This window comes from Varanus komodoensis, unplaced genomic scaffold (genome assembly GCF_004798865.1).
Source record: "Varanus komodoensis strain SLA01 unplaced genomic scaffold, ASM479886v1 scaffold7_1, whole genome shotgun sequence".
Taxonomy (NCBI): Eukaryota; Metazoa; Chordata; class Lepidosauria; order Squamata; family Varanidae; genus Varanus; species Varanus komodoensis.
In genome coordinates, this window is record NW_025336479.1 from 12,282,298 (window position 1) to 12,309,351 (window position 27,054).

The 27,054-nt window shown below is 44.4% G+C and overlaps 2 protein-coding genes across 4 annotated transcripts in view; one reads left to right on the top strand and one right to left on the bottom strand.

Moving 5' to 3' along the window:
* TGFBR3L (transforming growth factor beta receptor 3 like) overlaps positions 1-11,373 on the top strand; it is a 17,180-nt gene extending 5,807 nt beyond the window's left edge. Inside the window, exons 6-13 of the mRNA XM_044454093.1 lie at positions 3,329-3,576; positions 4,908-5,057; positions 6,681-6,998; positions 7,582-7,714; positions 8,084-8,158; positions 8,539-8,649; positions 9,640-9,684; positions 10,226-11,373. Coding sequence (XP_044310028.1) covers positions 3,329-3,576; positions 4,908-5,057; positions 6,681-6,998; positions 7,582-7,714; positions 8,084-8,158; positions 8,539-8,649; positions 9,640-9,684; positions 10,226-10,311 — 1,166 coding nt within the window. The 3' untranslated portion in view covers positions 10,312-11,373. The remainder of the gene's footprint in view (positions 1-3,328; positions 3,577-4,907; positions 5,058-6,680; positions 6,999-7,581; positions 7,715-8,083; positions 8,159-8,538; positions 8,650-9,639; positions 9,685-10,225) is intronic.
* A 1,071-nt stretch (positions 11,374-12,444) lies between these two features.
* The window catches only part of EVI5L (ecotropic viral integration site 5 like), a 59,195-nt gene continuing 44,585 nt past the window's right edge, over positions 12,445-27,054 (bottom strand). For all 3 annotated transcript variants that reach the window (XM_044453683.1, XM_044453682.1, XM_044453681.1), the window contains 7 exons: positions 26,155-26,283; positions 25,189-25,329; positions 24,316-24,474; positions 23,109-23,255; positions 22,537-22,632; positions 20,549-20,644; positions 12,445-19,755 (listed from right to left, as the gene is read on the bottom strand). In XM_044453683.1, coding sequence (XP_044309618.1) covers positions 19,444-19,755; positions 20,549-20,644; positions 22,537-22,632; positions 23,109-23,255; positions 24,316-24,474; positions 25,189-25,329; positions 26,155-26,283 — 1,080 coding nt within the window. In that variant the 3' untranslated portion in view covers positions 12,445-19,443. The remainder of the gene's footprint in view (positions 19,756-20,548; positions 20,645-22,536; positions 22,633-23,108; positions 23,256-24,315; positions 24,475-25,188; positions 25,330-26,154; positions 26,284-27,054) is intronic.

Here is a 27,054-nt window from a genome sequence, read left to right on the forward strand (position 1 = left end):
GCCACCTAATGAGAAGGAAGGAATCCCTGGAGAAGAGTCTAATGCTGGGAACAATTTAGTGCAAAAGAAGAAGGGGACGGCAGAGGATGAGGTGGCTGGATGGAGTCACTGAAGCAGTTGGTGTGAGCTTGGGTGGACTCTGGGGGATGGTGGAGGACAGGAACGCCTGGAGGAATGTTGTCCATGGGGTCGCGATGGGTCGGACATGACTTCGCGACTAACAACAACAACAACGCATCCTCCATGAAATCATATCCAAATACAAAAATTAAAGAACCATTAAAAAGCTACAATGATAATATGTACCATATTAGACCAGGGCAACCAATCTTTATTTCAATGGAAACCAATGTAAAAACAGAATCTCTAATCAGCAGTTAAACTGATGGGCAGATATAAAGGTTTTGACCCAGTGCCAAAATGTGTAAAGCGTCGGTGCCAGGGCAGCTTCCTGGGGAACTGATTCCATAAATGGGCTGCCATTACTGAAAAGAGTAATGCTCCTTGTAGCGACCTTCCTTACCTCTTTTAAAGGTGACTCTCGGAGAAGCACCTCCAGTGATGACCTTAGGGTCCAGGTAGGTGTATATGGAAGGAGGCCTTTTCTGTTTCAGGCAAAGGGAATGAAGACGGAAGTTGTCAGTTTTAGGCAGTTGTTATTGTTGTTATTCTTAGTCTTATTTATTATTTACATTGCTTTTATATTCTGCCTTTTTTATTCTTGTGGAGGAACCCAAGGTGGCTTACATAGGTTCATTTTATCTGCACAGAACCTTGTGAGGTGGGTTGGGCTGAGTCAGTGACTGGCCCAGAGTCACCCAGATGGCTCCATGGCTGAGTGGAGACTAGAATCTGGGTTTCCCAAGTCCCCAGGCCAACACTAACCCAGTGGTCCCCAAATGTTTTGAGCTGCCACCCCCTTTCCTATTGAGCGACAACCCTAGTTCCTCCACACCTCTTTCTTTGCATTAGTTCTATTGCTCTACTGCAAATCTGAAACAACCAATCACCGCTCCTTGGATCTTTCCACCCCTCTGCCCCGGGAGTGGTACTGTCCACTTTGAGAATCACTGCTCTAACCACTGTACCACACTGGCTGTCTATGACTTGAAAAACACATAACAGCATTTATTGATGTTATCTGAAGAATTCTATTATTTCTGCAGTGTTTGGGATGAGACTTCATCTCTCTCTTAGCTCTTATGTTTATAGATCTGTCAATCCGGTTTGCCTGGATTACACATTTGACTAGGCTTAACTCCAGTGCTGATAAATGGCTATAAAAATAACCTTGAAAATTACCTTGGACTGACCAGCGCAGCTGAATCCTGACGAATGGAGCAAACCATGACCAAGTCTCCAGAGAGAATCTCATTTGTTCTCTAGGAGCAGGACGCTGCTCTCATCTGCATGGGAGCTGCTCTGTGCCTCTGACTTTTTCACGGAGCAGCTCTCCCAGGGAGGCCTTTCGAACAGCGACTGGGCCCTAATTCTCTTTAGGGACGTGGGCCTTCATAGTAGCAGTTAATACAGTCAGGAACAGGAAGGATAGCAGCCTAGAATTCAGACAGAAAAGCTTTTTACGGTATTCACCCCACATTGACTTTTCCACATTTTGTTTGTTGTGCTACAGCTTGGAATAAAAATGGATTTGGTTGGCATGGTGGCCACTTGATGTACACTCGACACTGTAAAGGAGCAAAATATTTTAATTGTAGCACAATCGTTAAGTAAACAAAACCCGGCATCTTTGGCAGCAATGACAGCTTCTTGGGTACATTGCTGTGCACAGCTGAGGCTCAGGAAGAGAGCGGGTTGGCCGACAGCCTCGCAGGAGCTTGCCCTCCGTGTCCTGCCCGCTCCAGGAGCTGAGCACCTTTGCGCTCGTCCACAGGAGCAGGCAGGGCATGCTAGGGAGAGGTCGTCAGCTCAGAGGCTAGTGCGCCAATTCCAAGGAGGAGGAGGAGGGGCCGGGGGCACATGGGAGGGTCTCTGGGAGGGGGAAACAGGGAAGAGGGATGGGCCACCCCAAAGGAGCAGTAATTGTGCTTGAGCTGTGGTCAGAGAAGATGCTGCAGAGATCACAGGCCCGCAAAGCGCAGAGAAAAGCTAACTCTGAGACCTCATATCGGTTTGCCCCCTCTTTTAATGGTTGATTACACATATTAATAGTGTGTATTAAATCAATATATTGCACTTTAATTTACAATATGGAAGTGTAATTCATTGTACAGCCCCCGGGTTCCATGTCAAAGTCCTCATGCAGCCCTCGAGGTACGAAAAGTTGGACTGCCCTGATTCAGATGGTCAATCCAGCCAGCAGCTTAGCAATTTTGGTGCTTAGGATAAAGGGCTGGCCTGGGTCAACTAGCTGAGGCATTTGAAAAGGAAAAGAAGCAACAACTTAGAATCATGGAATAGTCGAGTCGGAAGGGGCCAGGAAGGCCACCGGGTCCAACCCCCTGCTGTTGCAGGACAGCAAATTGCACCAATCCACTCCGATGGCTGTCCAGTTTCTTTCTAAATGTCTAGTGTGTGAGAGCCCATCCCCTCTCTAGGCAGCCGGTTCCACTGTTGTATTGCTGAGTCTACTGTTGAGGAAGCTTTTCCTGATATCTTGCCTGAATCTGGATTGTCGCCACTTGAGTGGATTATTGCATGTCCTACACTCTGGCATCAGCAAGAAGATATCTTGACCTTCCTCTTCCTCTTTGACCTTCCACTTGAAAATGTACATAGGGGATCATGACAGAGCCTGTTTTTTGCAGGCCTTCAGAGAAGTGTTCTGATAGCAGATCCTCTTGGGGGCACAGTTGATCCGCTAGAATATAGTGTCTGCCACAAGGGGCAATAACACTGAGGCAGTGCAGTGTGGCAATACAGAGACCCCATCCTCCCCCCTTTTCTTGAAATGGTGTGTGTGCTTTTCACAGTGTGTGCACACACGTCATACAGAAACTTTCACAAGCACCATTGTCCAATTTTGGCTCTGCCCTAGGATAGTCTAGATATTTTTCCACTTCATTTGATTCTACTCTGAATGCTTGATCCAGGCTCCAGATGTGTTGGACTCCAGCTTTTATCTGCCCCAGCCAGCATGACAATGGTCAGGAGTCCTAGGCATGGTAGTCCAAAACATCTGCATGGTGCCAGGTTGGGGAGGGGTGACTCGATCTATGGAGGAGAGAAGAGGAGCACACCATGTTGTATGGAAACTCTTCTGCCCCTCACCTGGGGGCCAGAGGTGGTCAGAGGACACCCTTGAGCCGCACATGTTGCATGTGGCTGCGCTGCCGCACTGACTGACGCATCTGCCGTTCCTTTGCAGAGGCTGCTCCTGCTCCTCCCGAGGATCCTCAGCTGCTCGGGCCCATGTTTTTGCCTCCCCCCAGACTCATGGTCAAGACGTGGCACTTCCCAGAGGCCGTCACAGTCGGCTGGGGGATGAGGCAGGAAGACTTGGGAGAGGATGGTTCTGCTGTCCATCCAGTGCCCACTGCCAAAATAGAGGGAGTGGAATCGCGCTTGTGCCTGGGGGGACAAAAGCCCCTTCCTGAAAAGAAACCTCCTCAGAGAGTGAGTAACCAGCTTGGGCATCTTCGGATCGGCCAGGTGATTTCATAGGGTTGGTGGACCCAGATAGAGAAGCTCTTGACCTCACGCAGAAAGCCTTTTGATGCAGTAGCAAGCCACTGGTGCAGGCAGGGAGCCAGTCTTCTCTATTCTGCTGGGAAGAGCCTTTCGCCAGCCCAGATACTTGCGAATTTTTAAAATTAAAGATGCTGGAACTAAATCAAACAACCCATAAATGCTATAGAGCACACAATTACTATAATTAATCTACTGCACTCTAGTATAAATACAAAAATCTTATATACATTATGATTATAAGGTGTGCAACTGTGCGTGTGTGTGTATCTGGCACATCCAATAAAATCCATATATACAATATCTACAGGCTAATGAACAATAAAATATCCCCTCCCCCCACCCAAAAATTGACCACTGAAATGCTCACTTTTGATGTTGGAGTCAAAGGCAGGAAGTTTTAAATGCTTGAATATGCATTTTAACGAAAGAACAAAACACATTGACAAAGAAATGAAAGCTCTAGGCATCTCAAAATAATCCTTTTTGTTATGCTGCCATTGAAATAACCGAGATTCTTCTTTGTGGTCTCTGTGCACCATAAATATGAGTATTGCACCTGCACAGGACCTGTTGTTGGCAAGATTTCCTAGCTAGCTTAGGGAACCTTGATCTAGAAGTCACGCTTCTGGCCATGCATCCAAGGGTGGCGTTCACCCTCTTGACGGCAGCATCACACTGCTGACTCATGTTTAGCCTGCAGTCAACCAGCACCCTGAGATCCCTTTCACAAGTGCTGCTCTCCAGCCACTTGTCCCCTAACCTGTACTTATGACACCCATTCCTATGACCCAAGGGCAAGACCTTGCACTTACCCACATTGAACACTGCTCCATAGCTGGCCTTAGTGGGAATCTACAGGCCTTAAGTTATTGAGTGGAATAAAGAAAAAATTAAAAGGGTGTTTCAAAAAGACCTTGACATTTTGGTAGCTGAAGGGGAAAGAACTGAAAGAAGCATGTTTATGTAGGAGCACATTGTACAGTAGATTAAGTGCTCTTTAGCATTTGTTGATTGATTGTATTTGCAATAGTCGTTATTGTATCTGTTTTGCTTGTTTGTTACTTGGGAACTGAACTAGGTGCCTTCTCCATCCCAGAAACCTGCCATGTAAGGTTCCGTGTGCATTCATGAGCCTAACATTGCTCTGCTCAGTGGCTGGCCCCTGGCTTGGATGCCCCTGGGCCCCCTCCACCTGGGCCCAGTGTAGGCCACGTCTTCCAGCTCTCCTCCTGTGTCCCTCTTCTTCTGTTGTGCAGGTGTCTCCCCCAGAAGCCACCATGGCCTTCCAGGACCTTCCTTTTCACCATGGAAATTTCCTGCTCAGCTTGGAGGTCTACAACTCTGAGGCTTTTGCCAAGCAACCAGGACCCTGTACAGTCGCAGCCAACAGCCGGGTCTTTGTGGAGGTACAGCTGACACCGACACCACTTCCAAGGAGCAGGCATTGATAATATGCTGCTTGGGCTCTGCAGTCCAGTCCCTACTACATGCTCCCAAGTCACTGGGCTTCCTCTGCCATCTTAGCATGGATGCAGTGATGGTGCTGGTCAGTGTTCCCCACAACTCTCTCAAGGCCTTGTGCAGGCAGCTGGTCTGCTTTCTGGAGGCAGCAAATCATACTCAGAGGCAGCATAACACAAGCCTTTTTCCAAAACAAGAAGGCCCAGTCCAGGAGGGCAACACCCAGAACCAGTGCAGCACAGCTTTTCATGAAGAGCCACATGGAGACTTGCCAGATTTCATGCTGAAGGGATGCAAGTATCAATGCCACCATTTTGTCTGGCACTGAAACCCCAGATAATAGAGAGACCTAAGATCCAGAGAGTATGGTGGAACTGGCAAATGACCACACATGAGGGCTACATGCCTGATAACTGGCTGGGGATTATGGGAGTTCTAGTCCGACACATCTGGAGGCTGCCAGCTGGGGGAAGGCCTCAGTAGAGATAGTGCATCCTTTCAATATTAAAACTTCTGGACTTTGTTAGATCAGGCTGCTCTGCTCTTGGAGGTGCATCTTTTGTAATCTCTGCCCCGTTGCGCTTCAAACTCTCTTCATCTATACAACTAACTGTTACAAGGTTTGCTCTTGTAAGAATGCATTTTCATTCTTATGTCAGAGTTCTAACTGCCCACTTGGCTCTTAAAGAGTAAAATATATAATGCTAAGAACCAAGTGGGAGGTGTAGCATATACAAAATGATAAGGATGAAACAATCTTTTAAAAAAGATGATTTATTCAGGGAAACAGATAAAGGCTCTTGAAAAGTAGTTGTGTGTGTGTTGGAATTCTTTCAGGGTCACAAAGAACTTACAGAGTGTCATGTTGAGCAAAATTCAGTTTCATTTAGAAATGCAAGTTTCTAGCCCTCATGGTGGAAAAATATGCTTGGAAGTGACAATTTCCTCTTCTAGGAATTGGTAGCAACCTGCAGATGTTATCCTTCCCCATGATTAAGAAGACCAAAATAATTTCCCCAAAGTTTCTCAATTTGCATAGTTTATGCAGTTTATCTAGTTTTGTTTTTGCCTTTCTAATACAGACTAGATGCTGCTGCTGCAAACTGTTGCCCATAATGTGGATTTTTATCCTACAAGAAACAGAAGGCACCCCTTAGGAACCTCGGAAATTCCCCTTTTATGGATTACTCTCAGATGCTGGGCACTTTACATCCCCAGTGTGTTTAAGGGGCAGGTGATCTGGAATAAGGTTTAATTTGCTGTCCACTTTGGATGGCAGCTGTAGAAGATGGACTGAATCCACAGTATTCATGCTGGTTTTTTCTGCTAGGGAACCTCAGGAATGGGCAAGCCTTTACTTGTCAGTAATAATACATTGGCACTGCAGAGGGAAAGATTCCACATTTGGGGTTTGAGGAAAGCAGCTGCTGTTTTGGCTCTAGCCAAGTCCTTATGACTGGATATAAGCCATGGTACCCCCTTGCCATACTGCAGCTGTCTCTTCTGCCAGGCTTTCAAGATTAGGCACTTGTGCATGCAGAACTGATGGCGTTTCCTTCTTTCTCCAGGCCAGCCTGGCAACCTATGACCTGTGCCTCGGCTTTACCATCCAGCAGTGTTTCATCTCCCCCTCTTCAGACCCTTTGGTGACCTCTCCATACCTGCTGATCCAGCATGGCTGTGCGGCTGACATCCATGTCAATTTGTCCAAGCCTGAGCAGGCAGTCCAGGGCCAGGCCTTGCCTCCAGGATACCAGGAGCGCCAGCGGCTGAGTTTCTTGCTCCAACCCCGATCCAACGACTCCATTCATTTTTTGCACTGCCGCCTGACACTCTGCAGCAGGGAGCCTCATGACCCCACCAAACCCAAGGGCCCCGTTCCTAAGGTCTCTGGCTCTTTGGATTAGGGCACCCAGATTCTGAGTAGCTCCCTAGTGGCTGGAATACACCATGTTCTGGCGCCAGTGGTGTGCTAATGTTGCCTCGTCAGTCTTGCTGTCCTAATATTATTTTTAAATATTAAATTAATATTAAATATTAAAATATTAATTTTTGCATAAGGAACTGCCTTCTGTTGGATCAGAATGTCCAACTAGGTCATTGTTGACTACTCTGGCTGGCAGTCTCTCTCTAGGGTCCCAGGAGGAGTCCTTTCTTTCTCACTTCATCCTTTTATCTAGAGATGTCAGAGGCTGAACTTTTGTAGGCAAAGCATGCGATTTATCACTGAGCTATGCCTACTTCTTGCTATGATCAGTCCCTGCACCTGGGACGGAACAGCAGCAAGAGGGGATGGGATCAAAATGAAAGTGAAGCTGGTAGGATGGGGTGAAATGACTGCCTGGAAAGGGGTTTGGGTACTAGAGCTCTGACTAGCTTAGACATGAGATCTGCAGGCTTACTGAAAAGGTGAAGATATCTGGAGCGGAGTAGGGTGAGGCGCTCTTTTGATAAAGTTCTCTGTTTCAGTGCCGGGATGAGAGTGAGGCCTGCAAGGAAGAAGAGGAGCCAGCCAGTGAGCGCTTCCAGCGTATGGTCACAAAACCCATAATTGTGACTATTGGTTCTCCAGTTAGGGCTGCTACTCCAGGTTTGAAACGAGGTAATAACATTGAGCCAGGCTCTAGAGAATAATCTAATCCAAGGGGGCCATTACCTTGGGAGGCCTCCCACTTCATCGCTATGACTCCATGCTGGATAGCAGTTGCTGCGGTTGGGAAGGACTGCCCTGGAGAGTTGCCTTTCCATGACCAGGAAGTGAAAGAAGAGGATGGGAAGAGCTAGGGTCAGTGGTGCAGTTGATCCCATTAAAATACAGCTTCAGCACTTGCCAGCAAACCTTCCGCTTGTCAGTGCTGAGAAGCAAAGGAACTATGCCAGGCAGAAGTAGCCCGGAATCATGTGCTCCTTCTCTGGAGGTTACTTTCTGCAAATGCTCCCTCTGAATATCTATTCTCTTTTTCCCCTGTAGACAGTCTTCTGGCCAGCCAGCAAGGAAAACTGCTGAAGGATGCAAGCCACTCACAGAAGACACAGCCAGTCCCAAGTAAGTTAAACATTGCCATGTGGCCTCACTAGCCTCATTTCCTAGAAGTTGGAGCGTAGACCAGTTCTAGACCTGAATGCCACCTACACTCTAGAAGAAAAGTGTCCAGGCCTCCTACTTTAGAATATTTGCAGCCTCGTGTGTGTGCGCGTGCGCATGCCAGTGCATGTGCCGAAAGAGAGTACCCATCTCCAAAATAAAAGGGGAACTTTCACTGTTTCAGAAAATAAGTTGGGACAAGGATCCTGATCAGGGGTTTTCCTTCTGTTTTACTCTGTTTTAGAAACATGTCCCGTTTCTTGCAGTGGTTTTTACTGAACATAGAGGCACAATGATTTTTCTGTTCTCAGCCACAATTCTTTGTTCTTTCCTTTGTACAGCTACAGCTGAGCCAAGCCTGGAGCTCCCAGCTGTAGTTGGCATTGCTTTTTCAGCCTTTGTCATTGGCATTTCCCTCACTGGTGGGCTTTGGTACATTCATTCCCAGACAGGTAGGTATGAAGATGGTGCTCCCGGTGCCATAGGTGCTACCTGCCTTGTTTAGTGATGGTTTTGGCAATACCCAGGGAAGCACATGTCATCCTGTATTAGCTGCATTTATGTAAATATGGACTGGGGTATATATCCAAGCTGGAATGCTAGGAATTGTGCAGCATGCCATCCACCTGTACCAGTGTCCTCAGCAGGAGCTAGTTTGTGATCCCCTAAGGTGGTACAGCTCTGGACAACATTGCCAATTCCCAGGTAACGCAGCTTCCATGAGAGCAGCAAAGATGTGGTGTTCTTTCTCCACCATCATCTATAGGACTTGCCCCCGCCCCCACCTGCTGCAATGAGTTCTGTGTACCGGCTGTTGCACAGCCGGTGCACTTGCACTTTACATGGCAGGCAAATCTCTGCAGCTTGCAGTCTAACATGTGATATGGGGAAGGCAACAGGGGAAGGAAGCAAAGCAGAGGCAGGAATAAACAAGGGCAGTGTGTACATCAATCGGCTGTATGTGCTCAGGCTGAAGCAGCAGGCATGAAGGCACTGACATTAGCGACTGTGTGGCTTCCTTGCAGGATCAAAGGCAACACGGTTGGTAGGTGATGCATGAAGCAGTGACTTAAATACAATGAAAAGAAAATGCTCGAACCTGGTGCTATGGAGGGGCATTGCTGTTCAGTATGATATGACAAGCAGACCAGTACAGATAACCTTGCTTCTTTGCATATTTTTGTCGAGTTGCCAATGCCCACCAGAGACAATTACAGGGCCAAACAGTTGCAGAAGTGATAGAAAGTGACAGTCAGAAGGGAGGGATGGAGTGGGGGAGGGAGATTCGTGTGCATGCTGAATTCTTCATCTTCATTCCATGGGCTTCTTGTTTCTGATTTCTTTTTAGCCGACACTGATCACACATTTTCACACCTTTCTTTGAAACAGTGAGATCTAGAAACTTTCATTTCTAGATTTTAATGCCAGCCTTGAACTCTTAGGTGAGGCAGCGGCCAGAAAGAGAAGCCAGCCTGCAGCTGAGACAGGTGAGGTGTCCCACTTGCCTTTGCGAGACCAGCCTTACTGACACACATTCTTATAATGTACTCACCTCTGTCCCTGGCTGCGGAGGAATCTGTACTCTGTGCTTACAGAACATCTGTAAGGCAGGTTGCTCTTGGGTATTTATTTCATTGTTATTGGGTTTTTATTTAATTGGGATGGTGGGCATTGTAGTTTGGTGAGGTTGTGGAGGCACTCAGGGGAGGCAGAGCTTGGGAATTCTAGAGAGCGCAAGATTGTGCTCTGTGCTGTAGAAGAAATCCAGTTTATTACAACAGTTGCTGCCAAGCCAGGACTGTTTGTGCATCATGATCAGTTTATTTTTTGCCTTAATACTTAGTGGCAGGAAACTGCAAAGACTTACACAAATTAGTATATGAGAATAAGGAGAGAATGAGTTTGCGCACATCTGGGAGAGGTAGCAACTATATCATGACCAAAAAATATGGAATGTTTGCATAACAACTGGGAGAGGGTGAAACAAAGGCTGGTACCTTTGCATGTAATCTCTTTTCCACCTGCCAGATCATGAAGAAACAGCTGTTCCAAAGCCCCTAGAACTTTCCTCAGCTCTGAATACAGCTGGTCCTGCACATGGGTCCTTGCCCTAAGAGGTCTATCTTGAACAGAGGTACCTGGACTTAGAAAATTCACGCAAAAATGAAGTAGAACCTAACATTTAAATAAAATTGCATGAAGAGCTTATGGTGTACAGGAAGGAAAATATGGAACTGTCTGATTTTGGTTGCACATATTGATAAACTGATGGCCTTGGGCATCTTTGGTGAGAATGTAGAACCCTGGAGCATATGGCTGTTAGAAAAGGAACTGGTCTCTGGAAGGGATGCATCAGTGAGTGAACCCGCAGCATCCTTCTGCCTGTCTATAGCACAGGAGCTGCCTGAATTTCTTTGCCTTTGCTTCAAAAGGCTGAGTGGCAGCCATGGTACACGAGCACATGCAAGATCCACTCCAGGTCATTGTTCCTGGGGTACCGTATTAGGGATCTTTTTTCTGGGCAGGTCTCTGGAAAGGAATAGGACCATACGTGAGTTTTCATGCAAGTCCCTTCCATTTCAGTGGAGCCTGAACATTCTCATGGGCTGTATCTGCTAAGGCTTCTCAGGTCTTTCTCAAAATTCCATGCATGTACCTGAGATGAAAGCCTATAGTAAAATGTACTTTTTATTTTAAACTGGCCCTTTCCTGGTGTTTCTCTTGTAGGGACATTCACAAATGGGGACAATTCAGGGTAAAGGTATTCTTAGGGTGACTTTTGAAAATGTAGCTCTACAGCTTGACATGGTGCAGCACTTACTTGACAGGTCTCTACTGTAACAATAGGGAGGAAATGCAAACATCTACAGAAACTGAAAGGAGAATGGAGACGTGCATAAGCTGGGCCCATGATAGGAAGCCTGAGAGACAAAGGAGAATTGCTCTATGCTCATTTGTTTATCTATGCTGATTGTCTGTCTTGTAGGTTCTGGGAGACCAAGCATCATCTTCAGTAAACTCTCCTGCCTTCTGCAGTATCCAAGACACTTAGGCCAACATCTTCATAATTTCTGTCCTTCATCCAGTGCTGCAGCTGGCTGAATTGATAATTTCTAACATTGCACAAGCTCACACTCTAACCTTCAGTGTAAATGAATAATTCTGTTGACAAACAACATTAGCAAGGCTTTTTCATTTCTTATTCTGGCAGCTATCTCAAGTGTTATGTTGCTCCCTCACTGAATTTGACTCTCCGTTTACGCATGGATAAAGAGGAATTACCCTGCTTTAATCTCTGTACATTCTACTCCCATTTATCATCCTGTAGAGATGCTTGCAATGAGCATACTCTGGAGAAGACGAAGGCTCAGGTATTGTTTTGGTCGACACTTCTACTGAGAAATGCAGACAATGCACCATCTGGCTATTTTGCTTGTCCAACTGTAGCAATAATTTGTCATCTTAGCCTAAATTTTATCCAGCTTTTCATGTATCTGCCAAGCAAAGGCTCTCCAACTTCTCAAGGGCACAAGGACAACTCCCAAAAAAACTCAACCTTAGTAACTGTTTGGCATTGCTCTAGTAAGCCAATTTGCAAATAGTGCTCCTTTTTGTGCAGCAGACCTGGGAAAGTGCATGGTGACTCTTTCAACAGGCAGCAGAGTTTTCCTCCCACCGTAGTGAGAGCACTGCCAAGTATATAGCTTGCCTTGTGTACGAAAGTCTGCTTCAGTGGGGAAGGCCATTGTACATGAGAATGTGTTAGAGGCCATCTCCTCAGCCTCCTGTATTTAACTTTAAGTGGGCCTAAGTAGTGAGAGAGCAGATAAGCTGAGGCCTTTTTAAAATAGTGTATGCTGAAGCAGGGTTCCTGCATTCCCTCCTGGATACCGCAGCTCCTACAGTATTGCATTGGGGTGTCTTCTCTTAGGGCAGGGGTGGTAATGAGCATTTTGTCTCAGAGGTCAGCCTCCTTGCTGTTAGCAGATATTCTGTGTAATACTTGGGTGCTGGAGTTATTTCATTAGAGAGCAGCCTTCTAACTCTGCCGATATGCCATCTTTTTCTCTTTAACTGCAAGCTAGAATTCCTTTGCGGATAGATGTTTTTCATGAATGTGCTTAGGACAACTCATACCAGCCTAGGCCCATTTGTACTACACATGCACCCCAGTGCTCTTTTCTCAGTGATCAGCACTCCCCCCCCCCCCCCCCCCCGCTTCAAGATCTGAGACACAGAGTTATTAAGACAGTGTAAATAGTTTATTTGTGTGTTGGGAGGGGTTTTTGAAAGTACAGATAGTTTGAACAACAGTTATTTGTTTTTTCATGGGCATGGGCTAGAAAGAATAGAAGTTATACTTTGAGGAGCAGAGAAGGGACACAGGTACATAGTTACACTAAACACATGATTTTAAGAAGAGTTGGGGCTCTGAGGAGAGAAATATATCTTCCAACCTGGAAAGCAAACACGCACTGTAGCCTGCATATGCCTTCTGGATAGAAGTAGTAAATTTCTGTCGACTAGCATGTAGTGATTGAGCTGCACAGAATATAGGGCAAGTCACTATACAAAGATGAAGTGTGGACCACTCTAATTCTGCCAGCACATTCCACTGTGCTTGTGAGAATCCCAGCAGAGGTATGTAGCTCTATGATGAAGGGCTCACTCAGCACTCGAATGCCCTATGTCCCTGGCCCTATTTGACTCTCTTTCCATCATGTATCCATTCACTTATTCTATTCTACAAGATGGCACAAATGGGAGCCAATTTACAACTAAATTTGTAGCAAGTCTGTATCATGAATTTCAGTGAAATATATTCATAACCCAGAGCTAAAAAGAATGTAGTGTACTGGACTTTTGTCTACACTGCCTAAATAAAATGTTTCACTTGTCCTACCTTCCCAGTTTCTTCCAGTAAACCATTACCTGTCCAGACACATTGTTTCTATCCAAGGTCTTTGTTACAGTGATTTCTGCTGCGATGGCATTCTGTTCAAGCCTAATTTTGGTACCACTAAAGGCATCCTCCTCTAATACTAACCCAGCCCTATTAGAAAGTTAGATTAGTGTCTTTGTAATAGTCCAGAAGCTCTGCTAGAGAATGACCTAAGCAAGGTCATTTCTCCAGCTACCTCAGTGATCAGAAAGTTTTTTTTTCTACTAAAGCCCATAAGGATGCCAGTTTTTGAAAAGATTTGTTATGGTGAAAATGTATCTTCTCAATCAAAGGAATTAGTTTTAGGTGATGACACGGCATCCTGAGGGCACTCACGGGGTTTTCATCTGCTTTGTAACTTGTGTTATTTACAACCACACACAAGAGTAACTGTAATGCTGGAGAAGAGATTTTGCTTCCTATTGCCCTACCTTTTGTGCATTAAGTAGGCTCGTTTTAAAAATAGTACAATGTGTTTATGCATATATAAACAATTTTCTTCCAGAAAAACCCCCACACCTTTTAAGGAACAAGTAGTGTGTGTTGGCAAATTCATAGGTGTTGACCAGGAAGTGCTCAACAGAGCCAGCTACTCCCTGCTGCAAACTTAGCCAGGCAGAGCCACACCCTGGGGCAGAAAATGTATGTTTATGTAGTGAACAAGGCGAGTGCTCTCAGTTTATCTCCACTAATCTTAACATATTTACTGTTTCTGTGATTAAAAACACTAGGGCTTAATGTAGCAATGGACAACTTCTGGGTGTCCAGCCGGTTTGACCTACAATGCCCATCAGCCTTCACCACCATAACCAGTACTGAAGCTGGATGGGAGCTGTAGACAAAAACATCAGGAAGCCCACAAGTTGTCCATCCTGACTTAATAGATACAGCCCAATTTCTTTTAACTGCTGGTCCTCACTCCACTCTGCTCTCTGGACCTGTTCTATCTTTGTATCTTGTACCTGGGATGTCCTGTTTAGTGTAATTAACAGGGTGCCACTCAAACATTATTCACAGTAGTAAGCTCAGCCTCTCCTGCTTCTACAGAAGAGAAAGTTGTGGCACATAACAAGGAAATAGATGCGTTCAAGCTAGAGAACAACTAGAAGTCAAGTGTCACAGCTGGGAGGAGGAACGGAGAAAGCATTCCCGCCCCCAGTCTAAATACAGCACCACATTGTTTCCCCTTCTATGAAAGGGGGAAGAACTACTATTAAAGTGCAAATTGAACCATGTCAGTAATGAGCAAAGATCACAGCCGAGCACCACTTCCCGCCTATTCTGTCCATGAGACCCTGTAGCAGCCAAGCGTAACAAGCTGCTTTAGGATGTGGGCTTTGCTAGATTTCCCTGATGGTGTAAGAAACTGCAGCTTGCTATGGAGCTTGGATGGTCAGACAGACTCCTGATGGCCCAGTGCTATTAAGAATGCTGAAGGAACTCAAGGCTACTTCGAGAAGGGATACCAATAGAGGAGGAAAGGTCTGTGCAAATTCATTTTAGCATAGAAACGGGTATGCCACTGAGAGTGAGCTGATGGCACATCCTCCTCCCACACCGCTCCTGGCTTCCTGCCTTTCTGGATATGCTATTCCAGAGCAGCGTGCCCAACCCTGCTGTGCTGGCTAGGGATTAGGGGAGCTGGAGTCCAACGAGTTTGGAGGGCACACAGGTGGGGAAGGTTGCTACCAAGAACTGAACTGAATCGGCTACAGTATTTGACACCTTCATTTGGAAAAGAAATGCAGGGAAGGTGAGCTACTACATGTAAGGACCACAGAATTGATTCCTTAAAATCCATTCAGAACACTTTGTGAAGAACAATACAAACTCAAAGCAAAATGGTAGTGGGAAAGAGGGATGGCAATTCTATATTCAAGCAGATGTTCAAAGTAGCCAACCAGCGCTGCTGGACTGAATTTTTCTTCTACCATCATTGCCATTGCAAAGGCATGCTTTGCATTCTATATGTGGATAGTAAGCAGAAGCAGACAGTTCTTTCTTTCAGAAACCTCCAAACACATAATTACTAGTTAACTTACCAATTATTGCAACAAAAAGACACATTCCAAAAAGGCTGTATTACTAGAACTTAATTAAATACTTAGGGGAGGGAGCAGCTTGGCAAAAATAGACCATTTTTATAGAACAGAAGGCCAGATTTTTATGACAAGCTAATTAGCCTCACTCCACTATAATCACTGAGGTTAATGTGTTATTAGGCATACTGTGATCTACTGTCATTAAGTGCTCTGCAGCCAATCTCCAGCTAGTAGTTTGCCAAACACACCAGCAGTAACACAGGCTATGCCACTGGAATCCACTCCATTTGCCCTGTCTTGGTAAAATTAGAATTGCCATCTCTCACCCAGTCCCTTGCTCCTAATACTTTAATTCTTCCATAGCTCCAAAGAACCAATTAGGCTTTAACTAGAAATGAATTATTTTCATCATTTGGCTTGATGTTATTTGCCCTGTACTTAAGGAGGATATAAATAAATACCCCCTGCTAGGAAGCTGCAGAAATCAAAAGGCTTGTTCCCTATTGGCTTACTCTTGCATGGCTGGAGCCTCAGAAGGCAGCACATAAACATTTTGATCATAGTGCTGTTTCTGTGGCTTTTCTGTATCACAGACAGGCAGATACAGAAGCAGCATGGCGGGGTGGAGGCAATTTGCGGGATTGGTGGCGACACCTGGTCAAAGTTACCAGGCTGTTCTACAGCCATGGTCTCAAACCCTGCAACAAAGTAGCAGTAGCATAATTAATTATTGTAGATTAGTAGAGGTTAATTGTTGCAAACTCCACTCCAGTCAGAGTCATGCCAGAATAAACCTAATGTAAGGTTTATGTGAGTTACTGAGTACTGCCTAAGTGCATTTCATATATTTCTTTTTAAAAAACCAAACCCTGACTAAACAGGTTGCGGAAGCATTTTGGATTTGATCCTGCCTAATAAACACAGTCTTTTCCCATTTACTCCAGTGTAAATCTGAACACACTAAAGTCAATAGGATTACTTCAGATTTAGAAACAGCAGTGATTAAAGTTCTTCTTAACATGTAATCTTGGAGGCAGCGAGCATTCAGGTAGCACTACACAAACAAATATCAACAACAATTGCTAGGAATTATGCACAAACTGGTAAACAGTTTCACAAGCCATCCAACATTGCAAACATGTGCCCGCTGCTAGCAATAAAATAAAATTAAATGCATCAGACTGACACAAGCAGATCAAAAAAACAATGCGGGCTGAACTCTTGTTTGGACCACATATTATGCTGTTGATCTCTGGGAGACATGGAATAGTGGCAGAGTAAATTACACAAATTTGGCAATACAGTGCAGCATGTATATATAGAATACATCTATTAAAATATGTAAGGTTATACCAAACTGGAGCCTTTCCCCAGGCATATTTATATAAATACATAAATAATACTTCAGGGCCAGCCATCTGGTGGGCTGGGCCAGGTAGGTGCAGGTTTGTCCGCCTGCTTCTGCAAATGCTGGTTTAACTTCACTAGAGGAGTCCATGATCGGGGAGTTAAAAATGACCAAACATTTGCCCTAGTGCAATAGCGCACGTATAATAACGTTTGGAAAACCTAAGGAATTCCTTCTTCACTATGGTCAAATAAATTGGAAACTCATGTCATGGGAAGAATCTTGGAGACTAGGAGAAGAATCTATTTCAAAAAGGGATTTGTGTGTCTGATACTGAACATTTTAAGTCAATAATGTTGCAGCTTTTAGATATTAGGCAAAATTAAACGGCATATTAGTTTGTAACAGATTGAAGGAAATAACACTGAGTGATGAACAAAAGGAAAATCAGCCCATAACAAGAACAGCTTTTCATTCACTCTACTTCCCAAAACCAATCAGAAGGTTCTCACTATTCAGAGATGTGGCCTAGCAAAACTGCCTACCTCTGCAGCAGAGCCAACACCCTGCATCCTCAGTGTTTTATGACCCTCTACATTTCTACAGATTTTCTGTAAAAGGCTCTCCATTTCCTTCATTTCATAGTTGAATACAATCCTTTGTAACAATGCCTTTAATTCAGACACCTTCCAACAATGAATATTTCATAGCACCTTGTCCTTGAGATCTCTCCAATTCAAATGGAAAGAAAACAGCCCTAAACCTCTTTCAAAGCTTATTTTTAGAGGTGTCATGGTCATGTCTTCCTATCAGTAGGGGCTGAGACCTTGGCTTCCTGTGGTGCCAGGATGTAGCACCAGTCCCCAAGGAATATGTTAGATGAGAAGGGCTTTACTGACCTTAAACTCTGACTCCATCACTTAAAGGAGAGGGGGCAGACTCAAACTAGCAGACTCCATCCTGGTACCCTGTACCCTGAAAATTAAGGGAAGCATCATGAATACCAATTCCAGAATTATCTCTAACTGAGAGAAGTGGGCCCCATGCCATGTTCCCGAGTATTGCTCCACTACTTTTCCCCAGCTGGTGACTGGCCCATCTGTTGAAAGCAAGCCTCTTTGCAGTCAACTGAATATACATCCACTGAGTTGCAAGAGCTCGCCTAGCAATGTAGAGACCCAAACAGCATGTCAGAGCAGGGTTTCCAGTTGAGCTGGAGATCACTCTACAGTTCATTCAAAATGGTCTTCAATGAGATCATGACTGGCTGGCTGTGGGGAAGGGACTCTTTATTCACTCATTGCTATAGGTTGGCTGCGCCAACAATCCTCATGTTAAATGAAGAACAGAAGCTAATTTTGTCAGGAAGCCAAAGTCTTATCTTTCTTCCTACCACAATTAAGAAAAGAGGACTGTTTCTGCAAGCTACATATTCTACAGGTAAACATGTTGACATATGTACAAAGTGAGGGGAGGGAAATATTTGCATGAACTCATCAGTGGGAACAAAAAGGGCTAAGCAAACTTCCCCTGCTCATTCTCCCCTGCAAGCCCACCTCATTAGTGTTAGGTGGCAAACATGGAGCTGGGGACTTCATGTCTGCATCATGAGTAGTTCTGCTATGAGAGTCTGGGAGCTTCCTTTTTTAAAAAATCTTGACAGGATCAGATGTTTGGACATTTCAGTATTCCCTTCTCTCTGATCTTCAGGCTTTCTCATACACCTGAGAACTTAGCCACTTATTTTGATCATCTGAATCACAGACAGAAGAGAAGCTCTTGAGTAATTTGGTTAATGTACCTGTCTTTTCTTAATAAAATGTATTTTGTGGTTTTCTGATTGACTGCCACATGCCTGAAACAAATCGGACAATGGTCAGAACTTTCCAAGAACCATTGACTGAAGAAATGGCCATGAAGTTGGAACTAAGGAAGAGTTGTATGACCTCAGACAATACAATCTCAGGCTGGGAATGCTAGAGGAACTGCTGTTTCCTGTATGAACCAAGACACTATGTAAATTCCCTGCCATGGATGCAGCAAAACACAGTTACTGCTGTAGGCAATGTTTGCCACAGAAGGTACCATGCAGAGCACTTCCCTTACCACAGCACACCTCAAAAGAAAACATCCTGTGTCTTCTGCTATAGAAGCAGTTCTGACTGTTCCATAAAAGCCCTCAAGATTGTTGAAATTAAAGCTTTATGCCAAGGCTCCTCTAAATGAGGAAGTCTGGCAATTATACAGTATAAATAAATAATATATGCAAGAACAAAAATATAATCTCTCTCTTTAGAACCAAATCACTTATTCAGAAGCATATTCTCCACACATCGTTCCCCGTCCTTCTCCTGGAGTGAAAATCACACAGGAGCGAAGAGCCAATCCATGTTCTTCTCTGCATTCCAAACGGGAGTGTATGAGGACACATAAATAAAGGGAAGACTGACCCTTCTCATCTCTCCGAGCACAGCAAGGAGACAGAGATTAATTGCTACTGGACTGCAATCTATGAACCAGTGGACTGGTTGCTTCTGCTGTCCCCCAGAGTTCTCAAGTGTGCAAATCCTGGTGTGTGGAAGGGAAAAAAGTGTGGCAATGGGTTGGGGTGGGGGATGTGAATGAGACCAAGACATGGGCTTGGAGTTTAACTATCAGTGACAACAGAGCTGGAGAAAAGGCAGTGCAGACATCAATCAACAGAGATGGTCCATATAAAGCAGGCCAGCTGTCGAACTCTGTTTTGTTCCCTGTGTGCTTCTCAGGGACATAGTACTTACTGGGTAGGGACGCAGATGCACCTTGTGTGGTCCACAAGATCACATCGGATCAGATCGGATCCCTGAGCCTTCAGTACAGCATGGCCATAGGACCAAGTGCCTTCCAGATGGAGCTGGGATGGCAGTATCTCACCTCATTTGCCCAGGGCCTCTGCAAAGATGATCTCACCATTGGGCTCAGTGGCGGAGGCAGGGTCATCTGGATCACTATCTGTGGTGCCGTCACTCTCCTTACCAGAGCTCTCAGCACCCCGAAGAAAGTGAGTGTTATGGGGGGAGAGTGGGTATAAAACGTCCTGCAGAGCACCCACTACCATGGGGCTGGTCAGCAGCTCTTCATCTGAAGAATGCAGTGAGTCATCATCCACTGTCAGATGGCTCACAATATGAATACCATCAAAGCCCATGGAGTCCTCAAAAGGCTTCTGTCCCTTCATCAGCCGGATCTGCAGAAGGCATATAGAAAGCATTGGAGAAAGACATGATGCAGCTGATACTCAGCATAATGGAACCCATGTAATGTTTGTAACACAAATGCAGAGAAAATAACCGGAGCTGGATAGATCAGAACTGCATGTTGTGTATCACTGTTTGATATCCACTGTAGGCAGGAACTTTTGTGTATAACTGTGGTGTTTAGCAAATAAGAGGTAATTAAAAACTCAGCACATCCAAGACTTCCTGCAAACAGCAGACACAACATTTACCATGAGTGAGTCCACACAGACATTTGCTCCATCTTTTAGGACTGGCAAGAAATCAGGGATGCAAAAGGATACATAGAAATAATAGCTCCTCACTTTAGAGGGGGCAGGCATGTCTGAAAGTTTGTGAGAGGCAGACAGAGCCACTTTCAAGACATGTCAGAAGGAATTTTTCAAGCACATAGGTGTGGGGAACCTGAACTCTGAACCTAAATCCTTATCTATGCATCTGACAAAAATTGGCACTGAGAGTTTTGCAGTCCCTCTGTGGTGGTGCCTTGGCTTAGTTTTATCTAATATTTGATATTAACCACCTGTTTGACTGACACCTCAAAAGTGTACTTCTGATCTCTGTGAGTTCCTAAGAAATCAGCAAGTCACAGCTGATTTTGTCTGTTTTCTGATATGAAGGCCTGTGCAGAATAAGCACCTGTAACTAGGTGCCAAGAGGGGCTAATAGAGAAGTTATCTGTGGATTCCCAACCCTTCCCCTCCATGGATTTTCCTATAGTTTCTCCCATGCATTTGGGCTCACCTCTGCTTTAAGCTCGTCAATCTGATCCTTGAGTTCACGGATGTACTGAGAGGAGTCAGAATTGTTGAGTTGGCCCTGGATCATCCCTTCTTCCCTCTGCATGTGGAAGAAAGAGGAGTTAGGAAAGGTCATATGCTTGGTGGGGAGGAGCCATGATGCTTACTAATGATGGGGAGCATGTAGCACTCCAAAGGTCGTTGGATTGCAACTTCCATCAACCCTAGCCAGCAGAAAAAATGCTGTAAGGTGACGGGAGTTGCTGTGGAACATCTGGAGAGCCACATGATCCGTTTTCTTCATTGCATGCATTATTTCATGCCCTTGATAAACAACAGCTCTTGATAAACAACAACAACAAAAGGACATTTACTCAGTTATTCACGTTATATAAATGTAATGCAGCCCATTGACTATCAATGTGGCTGGTTGTTTAAATAAGTGTGTTTAAAAAGAATATTAGAAAAAGAAAGTCCACCCCTTTGCTATACAGAACACCTGTGTGCAAACAAGTCTTGAACTCTTGATCCTCGGGTTTCTCTTCAAAGAGGTTACAGCTTTGCCAACTGAAGTAACTTCTGTTTAAAAAAAACCCTTGCTACAGAAGGGTTAAACCCAAGGCTGCAAATGAGGTACTGTAAAAGAAACAGGAGCCAATTCCTGGTGATATTTTGCAATCTCTCTGTTTGCTTACTTGTAGGAGTTTGAAAGATGGCCACCCAGAAAAGTTGGCTGATGGTATTGATTCCTGCATTAGATACATAGGCAGGAAAGGTAAGATGTTAGTTGTGAACTAAAAGTGTCCTGAAGTACACATTAAACTCCAGTCAAGATTTTAACTAAACAACTGTAAAACAGGGAAGGGTAGGGCAGAACTTGTACCCTTCATAGGAAACGCCTGTGGTGCACTGTGAGACTGGCTCCAAAATTTGGCACAAGGATGGGAAACCTTTTTCACCCTGAGGGCCCATTCTATTTCAGAGAAGTTATTAGGGTCGTATTCAAGTGGTGGGTGGAGCTGAAGACAAAGGGGGAGTGGCCAAAATAGCAGACTATTTTATCTTAATACCCTGACAGGAACTAAATCTAACAAAGCATTTTAATGTTTTAGGAATGGGGGAAACGTGCTCCAAAGTCAAGAAATCACTAAATGATGAACAGTCAAGAGAAAGACACATGGCATGGCCACATTATGATGAATCCCAAAGGTCCAAACTGGGACCCCTGCAGGGCAAGATTCAGTTCCCAGGTCTGAGCTTCCCCACCCTACTTCAGGAGCTTTAGGGTGAAGGAAATCCCAAACTTTGTGGACAAAGAATTATGAAAGCATTCTCTAATTTCTTTGTGGTCCAATCCCTCATTTTGGTGAGTTAGACTGATAGCGGAATTAGACATGGCTGCTCTTGGGTTTTTTGCTTCTTTTTCCTTATATAGTGAAAGAGATGGATGGATGGTGTTGTAGTAAAACTCTAACAAGACTCACATCATCATGCTGTGTATTTTCCTAGCCACCAGTGACACAGGGCAAGGGCAAGGAGACATGTCCCAGCATGACTTCATAACATGCATTGAAATAAATGTTAAAGAGGAGGCAAATGTTAAAGGGAAGTCATGCAACAGCAACATCTCTGTAGCTCCTAGAACATCTAGATTGGCCCCCAGTTGTTATTATGCATGAGAAAAGTAATTATGGCTAGGTATGATAATGAGGAAATGACAGAACTCTGTATTCCATTATGCTATGCATGTTCATAATTCATATCAGAGTTCAGAATATCTCAGAATTTAAATAATCAGAAGGGAATGATTCTTATTTAAACAGATATGTATTTACTGTTATTTTAAGCCCCCAAAGAAAGCTGTCAACTACAGAGACAAAGCATACAGCAAACACATACAACTAGAAGAAGTAGTACTGAGACACTCCTGGGAACAATGCTACTTTGGATACAAGGCATAATCTTCGATAGTTTTCCTCCTGGCTCCCTGACCTGAATCTCCAGCTCAGCGATCCGCTGTCTCATCTCTGCCACAGCAGCCATACTGTCAGCTTCTCGCAGGCGCACAGCCATCACCTCTTCTTTGCTCTGCAACAGAAACCAGAAACCTGTGGCAGTGCACCAGCAGAGGGCAAGAAAGAAGACCCACCCACACAGGGGCCAGAAGAAAAAGCTGCAACAGAAGTGGAAGATGTCATGATGAGGCAGGCCATGATGAACCACTACACTGCCCAGTATTCCCACTGACATTCAGGGAGAACACTACAAGTTAGGACAGTAACTAAAGCCAAGGCCATCAGGTGGGAAAAATCCCAGTCTCATCTTCTGAATAAGGCAGATTTGTGAATTGTGTACCTGCCATACACAAGTGCCAGGTAATTTCAGCAAATCCAAGGATGTTTTAAAAATAAGGCTGTTCTTCACAGGTTTAGAAGCCTCACAGAACTTCTGCTCTGAGCTCCTGTCCTCAAGGCAAAATTCTAGAAAGTTTTGTTAACTGCTATACAGAAGAGAACTGGGGAAAACAGCCTAATGTAATTGCATGGTATCACACTAGGTCTCACCTTGCACTCAGATTCAGAATGCTTGCGCTTGGTCTCACTCAGTTGGGTCTGCAGCCCCTTGTTCTGGGCAGTGAGGTACTGTACTTTTTCATGTAGCCCAGAACATTCCTGCTCCATCCGGTTTAGGTGGTTGCTGTGGATCTGATCCTGCAAGGAATGAAGACAGGCTAATAACCTGGCACTTTCCAGATCAGATGGTCTTATGAGAAACATATTCAAGTTTATCACACCCTTATATGACACACATGTGGATTTTGAACATACTCATATTTATCAAACCCCTGACAAAAAGTCTACTGTTTAGGAAAAAAAGAAATGCACTCAATATTGCAGATGGAAAGAACCCAACCAAGTTTTTAGCCTTAACAGTAAAGAACAACTTTCTCACAGAATTTGAATGGAATTGCTGTAACTGAAATGCAATAAAACTCATTTGATAACAACATGGTTTTATTTCTTGTATAACTTAATTTTAGATATTCATGTACCAATGGCAGCTACCACAACAGTGCTGAAGAGGCACTTGGGGGCAGCTGGAACTGACCTTCCCCTTCCCCACTGCAATCATAAGTCATTTGGGACCTCCCATGGGTTTTTTCACATTATCTTTTTGTAAAGAGCCAAAATCCAAGGTTAACACTCACAAACAGCCCCTTCAGGGAGCCTGGGTGGCACACTGGGGAAACTGCTAGAATCATCTTTTAAAAAGTGGCACCAGCAACCCCACCCTGCCTCACAGCTTGTACAAAAAAGCATTTTAATTTTAAAAAGAACATTTCTGGACAACTTGTGCAGCTGAGAACCTTTGCAGACGCATGAGAATGGGAGTTGGGGCCTTGGTGGGGCCAATGCTGCTAAGAGTGGAGAGTGTGGAGCGAGCGTAGTGTGGTGAGAGGACTGGACTGGGACTTGGGACGCCCAGGCTCTACTCTCCACACAGCCACGAAACTTGCTAGGTGACTCTGCGCCAGTCACTCACTCTCAGGTTACTACCCGACAAGGTTGTTGGGAGGATAAAATGGAGCTACGTAAGTCACCTTGGAGTCCTCACAAGAGGAAAATGGCAGGATATAAACACAAAATAGGAATAGGAATAATTTTATTCTTTTGAAGATAGGTTTTTTACTGTTCACTGTTGAGAAAATATTTAAATATATAAATTAACTATTTTGTAAATAAACAAATAGACAAACAAACCCTCACTCACCTGGGTTTCAAGTTCCACCACCCTCTGGCGCAACTCCCGGACCTCAGCCTGGGCCTGTGTTTCACGAAGACGGAGGCTCATCAGTTCATCCTGGAGGTCATTCATAGTGTTCTTACGAGGAGAATCTTTCCATCGCCCACCTGTCCGGCTCAGATGGGCCTAAGGAAAGGAAGGAAGAACAGTAGCTTCCAAGTCAGAATGAAAGCATATCATGCTCATTAGTATTAATGCCTTTGTATGGACACCGCAAAATAAAATCTGTGTATTTTAATACTGATCAGACCCAGAAAGGGCCAGCTCACAGAAACAGTAACTATACTGTGTCCTACTAGAAGTCAATCTGCCCATCAGCTTGCTTCTGACAGGGACCGTTTTTGATATTTCATAGAACGGAAAAGCACACACAGGCATTAATGGAATATTAGACTACTTGCCCATCCTATTCACCAGTATTTTAAACTTTTTGTACAACCTGAACACAAGGTTATCTATTGCTTCAATAGTAGCTACTTTAACAGCTCACTGGTACTACATACTCTTTTACATGCATGCTATGTAAGATAAAAAATGAAAAAAAAAAACCCTATTAGTAAGTTTAGGCACATGCTAGTTGTTCCTTAAGATGCAATGAGTATTCATATACATCTAATCGGTTAGACATATATGAGTAATCTCCTTCTATAACTTGATTCTATTTACTCATTCACTGCTGATTCATTATTGTATAGCTCACAGGATCAGGTCCTGCAAGCTTCTATAAAAAATGTTAGAATGTATCAGCAACACAGACAGAGAACATGGGAAATTTCTTTAAGTAAAGCAAGGGAAAGCACGGGAAATTTCTAAGTAGGCAGTCATTCCAGCACAGCATACCTGCCAGTTGTCATTGAGCTCCTTCACTTGCTGCTGCAGCTCCCTGAAGGACGTCATAGCCTCAGACTCCCGCACCTTCATAGCCTTCAGTTCTTCCTGTAGACGGGCCACATTGTTTTCATCCGGAAGTAAACTGTTCTTCTGAAAAGAGAATGGATTTGGAAGGATGATGTAAGCATTTTGGCCTACTTCTGATCACAACAGCATGTGCTTTACCTAAAGAGGTGCATTTTATTTCTTTTAAGCAAAGCAAGACTATAAATCCTCAAGATTAACATATCCAATTATTTCCTAATGTGGGAAGCAATCACACAAGGTGTACTTTTCTCTGCTATCTTTGTGCAGCAAAGATGTGTGCTCAGTATGTCTTGATATGATAAAAGCCATAGTGAAACATATTCTCAAAAATGTTTCATCTTCCATGGGAAAATACTAATGCAACCTCATAGCCCTCATAACCTTATAACACTGGGAGCCAGTGTAGTGTAGGGCTTAAGAATGCAGGACTGAAGCTCAAGAAATCTGAATTCTAGTCTCCACTCTCCCTTGGAGCTAACTCAGTGACTCTGGGCTGGTCACAAACTCTCAGCTTAACTTACCTCACAAAGCTGTTGTTGGTGAGGATAAGATTGAGAGGAGTAGGAGAATTAGGTAAGCTGTCATGAGTTCCTTGAAAGGAAAGAAGGTGGGATACAAACAAACAAACCTCATATGCAAAAACAGACCAAAAAAAACAAAACAAAACACCAGGAAATGCAATCTCATCACTTTGGCTACTGAAACCACCTGTGCAAACCTACCCTCGGTTTTGCAATCTTCATCTGGATTACCTATGCAGAGGAACCTATATCAGAGACTCTACTTCTCTTAAGCTTCAGCCTGGTCATACCCTACTTGCCTGAGTTACTGTACTGACTGCTTCCTAATGCTTGCGTGTTTCCATACCAGTCCCTTCAGTAGATGTACCTTCTCCATGTCCAGCACTTTGTCCTGCATCTCTTTCAGCGCACTCAAGGTCTCTGTCTCCCGTAGGCGTGACTGCTCCAGCTCAGTTTCCAGGTGACTCACAAAATCCTCTGAAAAGCGGGGATTTCCCTGCACAGAATGGGATGTTGACAAATCAGTATATTTCATGCAGTCCAGTTGCAAGCTTCTACTGCTTCTCATTGTGCTAATCTAGGATCACAATTGGACAAGACATGAAATAACTGTGAATGTTTGATTTGCTTGTTTTAACTGAAACACAGCTGCGTGGGGAAGTAAATTTGTTTGGAGCAGAGTGTGGGTCAGGGTGCAGGAAGGAGGTGGCAAAGTCTTCACACTTTTCCTGTAGTCCATTCTTCCAGGCAAGAGAAACCAAAGAGAGGGGAAGTATTTGAAGCCTCTTTTGAGCAAAGTCCTGGGCTGCTTTCTGCTGCATCTGTAGGACACTGACCCAGCTGAGGCCTTCAAATTCTTGCACTTGTGCAAGTACAGCTAAATGTGCATAGTCAGAATGTGTATGGACACCAGTCACTGGGGAACTTGGGCTAGAGGGTGCTTGTTGCACTCATATCCAGCTCAGGTATGTTCAAGAGACTGTCAGTGGCTGTCAAAATGGGATTGCAGAAGTATTTGTAGTGATTTCTGAAAAAAAATCATGGTGAACCCAAAATGGTTTGCAATCACAATGGCGATGGAAGTAAGCCAGTGTCTTACTTTAGGTAGGGAGGTATGCTTGAGTGGCAAAGGATTTTTACCACTCCTGCCAAGTGAGTTGGTAGCTGATTCCCTGGCCAACTGATAGGGTTGGTCACCCAGGTTTGGGTAACATGAGAACCCATTGTGGGTACAACCACCCACAGAAAAAATTTATTCCTAGGAAGG